We start from the raw sequence: 8,363 nt of genomic DNA, 5'->3' as shown, positions 1-8,363 counted from the left end.
CTTTTTCCTCCTACTTTTTTTGTAATCTTTTGTCATAATATAATTAAATAATTAATTATAATTATTGAGGTCTATTAGTCAGGGGTGTTCATGGATTGGACGGGATGATTTTTTAAGAGAGAAAATCATCTGATCTAATTATTCCAATTTTATTAATTTATCATCCAATTGTTGAACATGTGGCCTCAATAACTTAAGAGGGCGGTGAATTAAGTTTCAAAATTTTCCACTAACAAAATTTTAACCCCCGTCTAAATGATAGACTTAGAATGCAGAAGAAGAAGCAACACTCAATTTAATAATGTCTTTTACACATGCAAGACAAAATTGATTGTAATAACATAAATGAGATAAGGGAAGAGAGAAATGCAAACTCAATTTATATTAGTTCGGCCACTTCCCGTGCCTATGTCCAGTCCTCAAGCAACCCACTTGAGATTTTCACTAACTTTGTAAAAATCATTTTTACAACCTTTGAACACCCAAGGAATCCCTTTCCCTTGTGTTTAGGAAACTCACAATTCAAGAGACAATCAGTCTCTTGATTACAATTGACTTTCTGAGATGAACAGAAAGATTTCTCTCCTTTAGAGTGGATGATACAAATTGAAGTTCCTGGATGAACTCTCAATAGATCTGCAAGGACTTGCCCAAGAGTTGTTGAGAGAACATTTGACAATGAAGTTTTCTTAGAATATCTCTTTCTTTCTTTTCGAAGTCAAACACACATATATATAGGCGGTTCGTGCCTTTTCAAAATGGTTTGAAGAGATGTGTTTTTTCAAAAAGTTTTTTATGAAATTCTTCACTGGTAATCGATTACAGGTTTTTGGTAATCAATTACATAGTTATATCTTGAAGGGTCATGACTTTATAAATTGAATTTCAAGAGTTTCGTTGCTGGTAATCGATTACACATCAATGGTAATCGATTACATCTTTTAAATTCAAATTTCAAAACCCTTCTAAAAGATGTTTTTTTCAAAATTGTCTTCTGGTAATCGATTACACTGCTTGGTAATCGATTACCATAGCCTTGGATGTCTTGGAAATACTTTGTTTTGAGGCAAAACAAAGCTTGATCTTGAATTAATCTTGAAGCAGTGCTTGTTTGTTGAAACAACCTCGTATTAATCTTGAAGCAATGCTTAACCTTTGAATGTTTGTTGAAGTAATCTTGATCGCAACCTTGTTTGATTATTCTTTGACATCATCAAAATTATGTATTCATACATTCACACCCATCAGTTTAGTTTACACTTTTAATACAATTGGATCTTATCCAATTTAAAGCGGTTTGGATTAGATGGATTTTCAGTTTTAATCTTACTTTTAACTTTTTTTTAGAAAATACTAAATAAAAGATAAGATATATAATAAATATAAAAAAAATTAAAATATCAAATATTTTTATTTGTATGTCATTGTATAACTAATAATAGAATATTTACTCATTTATCTCAAATAAGCAGTATAAGTATTTTTAATTAAATATATTTATCATAAATAAATATAAGTTATATATAAGTTATATGATAATTTTATAAATATATAAGAAATAAGAATAAAAATGAATATATATATTATGTGTGTGTGTGTGTGTAAATTCAGTTTGAATCGGTTTCCAAAATTAAATATAATTCGATCCGATCCGATTTAATAAATTTTTTTATCAGTTCAATTTTTAATTTATTCAGAATTCTATTTTTGATCAATTTTTTTGGTTCATATTAAACTAGAACGATTTATGAATACTCTTAATATTAGTCACCAACCCCGGCGAATAACCATCATCTCTCTCTCTCTCTCTTTTTTTTTTTTCTTTGCACCGTCTCCCTCTAGTACTCTATATATCACACCAGGGAACACACACGACACATCCGTTTCTGAAAAACAGACACCAACTTCCATTCCCTCTCTATCTTTCACCTTGGTTGGTTGGTGGGTCCACCTTTGCCTTCTGAATTCTGATTAGATTACACACATTCTAACATCAGTAATTAACCTCAGAACAAATCCACTTTTCTCTTTTACTTTTTTCCTCTCTGCTTGTCTGTTCTTCATCCCCACCCTTTTCCTGAGACCGAGATCTGTGACACCCTTTAGAATTTGGTTTGTGATTTGCATGTTTTCTCTGATTCTGGTCTTGTTCTGAAGCTGCTGGATTCATTTTTGTGGGTTTTCCCTTCGACCCTTTGTTTGGTTTGAGTCTCTAATTGGGTCGGTATTAAAAAGTTGGGCACTTGTGCATTTCTTGGCCAATCATAGTTTTGCAAGTTGTGTTTTTTATTATTTTTTTTTTATTTTACTTATTTTCTTTATAGGTTTTTTTGGTATCAGTTGTTGGGTTTTTGGCCTTTTGGGGTGTTGGGGATTGACATAGTTTTGTTGTGGGATTTGTGATCTTTCAATGGACTGTTTCGATGAGGCGAATGGGGAGCTTGAAAATGTTGTGAGTGTTGGGTGTAGTGAAGAGGGTTCTGAGAAAGAGGCAAAGACAGATATTGGTGCAATTGAGGATGCTGTGAAGGTTCTTTTGCTTGCGCTTGGGGAAGATATCAACAGGGAAGGTCTTAGGAAGACACCACTTCGTGTTGCCAAGGCCCTTCGTGAAGGAACCAGAGGTGACCATGTCTATATCAATCTTTTGCGCTAAAGGTTTTTATTTAGGCCATGTTTGAATAAATTTGTTTGTAAGTACTTATAGGAGAAGAAAATAGGAAGCTAAAATGAATTGAGCTTCTCCCTAAAATCAAATTATGCACTTTGGAAAAGTTAGATGAGTGAATTTCTACAAGAGTTAAGTGCGTAAATTGATGAACAACTCAGTTAATTTTTTTCTTTTTCTCGTGTTTATGAGGAAATTTATTCAAGCAGAGCCTTACTTTAGTCAGATAAAGGGTTTAAGTGAGTTTGATTTGATTGATGCCAATCAGGTTAGTCTCGTTGATGAGTTATGTTCTACAAAGGTTGTTATTTGTTGACAACATAACATCTTAGTGATTGCTATATTTTTGAAAAGGGAAAGGTTTGTATCGAGTGGTTAGTTGCATTATCATTATCATTAGTGTAGATTTGTTTATATGTACCTTGTTTAGATTTAGATGGGGAATGGTGATGGGTGGTATACTATTTTATCCTTGATGTTTGGTCTTTAGTAAGGAATAGAATGTCTGGTCTAGTATCTAAATCTGGATGTGAAGTTGTGCATGGATTACTTTTCCTTGTTTCTGCCTTGTCTTTTTGTTTTGAGAAAAATAATTTATGATCAAAATGGTAGTTCAATCCTGTTTAGGCAATTGCCTTAGAATTTGGGCTTAGAGCCTTAATCAGATCCTGTTTAAGCACTACTTTGGCCTATCTCTAGTCAATTTGGGTTCTCAACCCGCTAAGAGCCAATGTCTGGGTGGCTCCTTACTTATGATGTTTCATTCAACCTTTTTGGTCAGCCCCTCTATAGCTAGTCCTTTTTGAGATACTGCGGCCTAGGTAGGGGAGACTGCAACTAAGGTGGCTTTCTAACAAATTGCTAGATAGACTTTATGCTTGTCCCTTTTGTGTACTTTTTCATTCTCCTGGTGCTGTTGATGTTGGGAGGCTTATAGTAACCTGTTGATTTTGTGAATGTTGCATGCTTCATAGAGAGAGGAGTTTTGGGTCCAGTTTTCTTTTTTATCTGAAATTTATAAGCACCAGTGAATTATTATCTATTCCTTAACTATCCAGTTTGTTGCAAGTTACTGCAGTGACTCTTAACCTTTGAGATTATATACATGCTATTGTTAAAATAAGAATAGATATAGTGATTACTTTGTTTTTTGTTATCTACCTGCTTAATTAGTTCATGATTACATTAAACATTATTCCTCTTCCTCTATTTTTTTTGTTTCTTGCCTTAAGTGTTTGATTTCCATATTTTCTGTTCACAAAATTTTCAATTTGACACTGTAAAATTAAATTTTAAAATTGTCATATTTTCTTGCATAATATGATTACTAATCTTTGAGCGAATTGATATTTTTCCAGGGTACAGACAAAAAGTGAAGGACATTGTTGAAGGTGCTTTATTCCCTGAAGCCGGTCTAGAAAACAATAGAATTGGTCATGCAGGCGGCACAGGTGGACTTGTGGTTGTCCGAGATCTTGACCTTTATTCCTATTGTGAGTCTTGCTTGCTACCATTCCAATTCAAGTGTCATGTGGGCTATGTCCCTTCTGGCCAAAGAGTTGTGGGTTTAAGCAAACTCTCTCGAGTGGTTGATGTATTTGCTAAACGACTCCAGGAGCCTCAGCGTCTTGCAGATGAGGTTTGTTCAGCATTGCATCAAGAAATATTGCCAGCAGGTGTAGCTATTGTACTTCAGTGTACACACATCCCCTTTCCAGACATAGAATCAATCTTTCTTGAATCGAACCAACAAGTGTGGGTGAAGACACTTGTTTTGTCAGGTTCTGGGATTTTTGAAAACAAAAGTGAAGATGCATGGTCTGATTTCTTTTGCCTTCTAAGATTTAGAGGTATCAAAATAGAAAACATTCATTTGAGAGGATCATCTGACCAATGCTGGTGTCCATCTTTGACTGCTCTTTCTGCTAAAGTTTCCTCCAAAATTGTACCAGTCAATCCCGCAATGGTGACTGCAGTATCTTCAATCCTTGATTCTCTGGGAGAAGATTCATTAAGGAAGGAGCTTGCAGGGACGCCTAGTCGATTTGTGAAATGGCTATTGAACTTCCAAAGCATTGACATGGATGTGAAGCTGAATCGTTCCCTTTGTGATGGAATAGATACTTTAAACCTCGATAGGGAGGTTAACTTCAATGACAGACAAATACATTCTGAGTTGAACTTGCCATTTTGGTCACAATGTGAGCATCATATACTTCCATTTCATGGTGTTGTTCACATAGGATACTTCCTTTCAGAAGGATCTAATCCCATTGGAAAATCCCTTTTACAGTCTGTAGTACATTTTTATGGTTTCAAACTCCAGGTTCAGGAAAGGCTTACAAGGCAAATAGCAGAAACCATTGCACCACTATTATTAGGTGGACATGTAATAGTAGTTGTAGAGGCAAGTCACACATGTATGATTTCTAGAGGAATTGAGAAGTTTGGAAGTAGTACAGCTACCATTGCTGTATTAGGTCGCTTTTCCACTGACCTCGCTGCAAGGGATGCATTCTTGCAGTGTGTTGCAAGTGCTACAACTTCTGGGGGGCAATAGTTCCTGTTGGTGCTCACTTGAAATGATTTAGTTGTTACTCCATTCTTGACATTTTTTCAAGGTTTTGCTACCAGCAGTGCAGCAGCCTAGACACTGATAAATTCAGAAGACATCCTTTCATTCCATCGAATAATAATTTCACTACATTTCAAAATCACTGTGATTTTGTTCTGGTGGCACAGGCTTACCCTCATATATTGTCTCAAGATTGATAGCTAGATCTTCATATTTCGTCTTCCTTTTCTTTTATGTGATTACATTGTATGTATCATTTGTCCAGATTTACATGCTGGCAGATTACAATGGTTACTCATTTTCATAATTTGTGTATGTAAATGCTTTACTGCCACGGAAATTGAGTGATACAATTTCTTTTAAAAAAGAGTAAGACAAGAAAGATAATGCTCAAAGCTACGAAGAAAGAAAGTCAAGCTGTGAAATCGGTGTGGTGAGTTATTGGAAGTGTTCAGCGAATTCAAAGACTAAAAAAGAGCGCCGTGCTATACTGGCATAGCTTCAGCAAAACTAGGTAGGTAGCTTTCACTAATCGGAGATTCTTAGATCTCCTAATTCATAGAATATGTTTTCTCTTTATTAGTTTCTTTTTAAAGTAGCATTCTCCCTTGACTCTATCTTTAAGGGTTAAAATATATTTTTTGTCCATATAAATATGAAAATGTTTGGGATCTATTCTTATAAGATTTTCAGTTCATTTTTCTCTCTCTAAGTTGAAATGTGTTATTTTTTGACTCAAAAAAAGGTTGGAATGTTTAAACCCGTGATTACTTTTTTACATTAGTTATATGTACGATTGATTTAAAAAATATCATGTTTTACATAAGTTATATGCATAATTAATATAAAAAATGTCTTATTTACATTCGTTGTATATACAACTGATGAAAAAGTTATCACATAGATTCTGATTCACTTGAACTTATGTCCGAACAAAAAATAATACATTTCAATTTTATGATGACAAAAAATATTTAAAATTTTATAGGAATAAATTTTAAATATTTTCATATTTATGAGTAAGAAAAACATATTTTAATTATATTTAATTGAATCATCGATAGAACATTTTTCAATATTTATGAAGAGATCGAGGATCACGGAAGGATCTATATGATCTTCCATCACCAATAGCATCTACTAGTCTTGAGCAAATAGTCTTGTTAATTAAGTCAGGATAAGCTAAGTAACAAAAAATTCCCGATTCAAGAGTTAAGTTATAGAAATAAAAAGCATCAACACTAATAACTACCGTGTAATTTCTTCAAAAAAAAAAAAAAAAACAACTACCGTGTAATTTGAACATTTCTCTTCTGAAAAAACTAGGCAGGTTATAAAGCTAAACATGCCACATTTTTTTTAATTATTATTATTTAGCTTAAAAGACTAAAAGTGTTAAAGTACAACAAGTTTGATAGGCTATCAACTAAAAAGAAAAGAAGTTATTTTCACTATACAAATATTTAAAAATAGAAAATATATTAAAAACAGGGTGAAAATTTTGTAATTAAGTTAAAAGCAGAAAATAAAAAAAAATTATCAAGAAAAACAAGCCCAAAGCTTTCGAACATTGAAAATGTACATGTACGGACAAGGAGTAAAATCATTTGCTCTTATTTAAATGTATGTGACAATTATGGGGATCCCAAATCCGTTTTGTAATGTCCTTTTTTCTTAATTGGTTAAAGGACATGATCAAATATTTTCACATTTTTTTGGATTTGCTGCATCTTTTAGTTAGTGATGAAGGTGATGCTATATAGTAGTAATTAAGAGGGTAATAAATTTTAGAAGAGTAAATCAATAAATTCGTCTCAAGTTCGTCTTTGAAAGATAGATAATTGTAAATTGTGAAATAAAAGAATCACATTGGAAAGGGCTTATTGGTAAACGAAATTTAATTTTCTTTCGGTAACTAGATTCAAGACTGCTGAATAAAGAGGCTGATTGCGCCTAAATGGACCTCAAGTCCATTCGTTATATAAGAGGCCTATAAAAAATTAATTGATTGATTAATTAATTGGCCATTGAAATCATAAAACCGAGTCAATGATAGAGGACGTGCCGGTTAGAAAAGAGGCCGATAATTAAGGAGCAAGGTGATCATGGAGGAAAACGATTAAACTTGTAGATTCGGTAGTTGCTGGTGATATTTGAGGATAAATTTTTTTCCTATAAATACTTAAGAAGGAAGGAGCTTCAACTCAAATCTCATATTAAACTATATATCCTTCAATTATTCTTGCACTTTCCAGCTTTATCTTTTTCTTGTTCGTTAAAATTATCTTACTCGCTTCTAATTTTAGCATTTTTACAATTTTGTCTACACTAATTATTCTCTAGAGGAAATTTTAATCACTTTAAATTATATTTTTCAATTGTGTTGTAACAATAGTTTATGGCAAATCGAAAAAATTACTGGCTGAGTCGCGGACAATGTCGCTTTCTTTAAGACGTTTCGTGGTACTGCAAAAAATTGTGCAAGTAGACTATCAACCATGAAGTCCCCCGGATAAAACAGTCCAGATCACTGTATAAGATTTCCACTACACTGAGGGAACCTTTTTAGAATTACACCCTCTTGTATGACTTGAAAAGTCACTCTAAAGCCACCCGAAAATACGACTTGAAAAGTCACTATTATAGCCAACCGAAAATATGACTTAAAAAGTCACTCTTATAGCCAACTGAAAATATGACTTAAAAAGTCACTCTTATAGCCAACCGAAATTTTAGAGCGACAGAAAGAATGAGGGAGAAGTTTGCCGGAAATGCATCGGCTGATGGGAGGGAAAAAGAAAAATTGAGGAAATGTTTCTCAACTGGGACAAGGAAAAATGAAGAAATGAGCTCTCTATATATAGGGAGTGAAACACTATTCAAGTGTTTATCCTAAGCGATGTGGGACTTGAAGCCCTTTTTTTTTCTTTTTTTTCCTTTCTTTTTTTTTTCAAACTTTCATCCTTTGTTCTAACAATCCCCCATTTGAAATTTGAAAAGAAGATTTTTGAGGATTTCATAAAATTGTGCATAAACAAAGGTGTCATACAACTTGAACTTTTGCATAGTGAGTAAGATTCAGATTTTACTAGAGTGACTCGAAGTCTTGAACTCTATCTC

General features: G+C 33.3%; 1 protein-coding gene across 1 annotated transcript; it reads left to right on the top strand.

The window, feature by feature from the left end:
- The first annotated feature begins 1,772 nt into the window (after window positions 1-1,772).
- Window positions 1,773-5,577, top strand: LOC100780537 (GTP cyclohydrolase 1). Its single transcript, XM_003548598.5, has 2 exons — window positions 1,773-2,624; window positions 4,027-5,577. Exons 1-2 carry the CDS (start codon window positions 2,411-2,413, stop codon window positions 5,226-5,228), a joined length of 1,416 nt encoding a protein of 471 aa, XP_003548646.1. The 5' UTR covers window positions 1,773-2,410; the 3' UTR covers window positions 5,229-5,577.
- The last annotated feature ends 2,786 nt before the right edge of the window (window positions 5,578-8,363 follow it).

The sequence above is a fragment of the Glycine max genome, chromosome 16, assembly GCF_000004515.6.
Source record: "Glycine max cultivar Williams 82 chromosome 16, Glycine_max_v4.0, whole genome shotgun sequence".
In the NCBI taxonomy this organism is placed as follows: Eukaryota; Viridiplantae; Streptophyta; class Magnoliopsida; order Fabales; family Fabaceae; genus Glycine; species Glycine max.
The sequence above is the reverse complement of the archived record's forward strand: the minus strand, read 5'-3'. Positions and strand labels throughout refer to the sequence as shown.

Excerpts from the sequence above, each read along its gene's own strand:
- LOC100780537 (XM_003548598.5), top strand. The coding sequence starts at position 2,411 with ATGGACTGTTTCGATGAGGCGAATGGGGAGCTTGAAAATGTTGTGAGT. Across the intron at positions 2,625-4,026 it reads CCTTCGTGAAGGAACCAGAG|GGTACAGACAAAAAGTGAAG; the intron begins GTGACCATGTCT and ends ATATTTTTCCAG.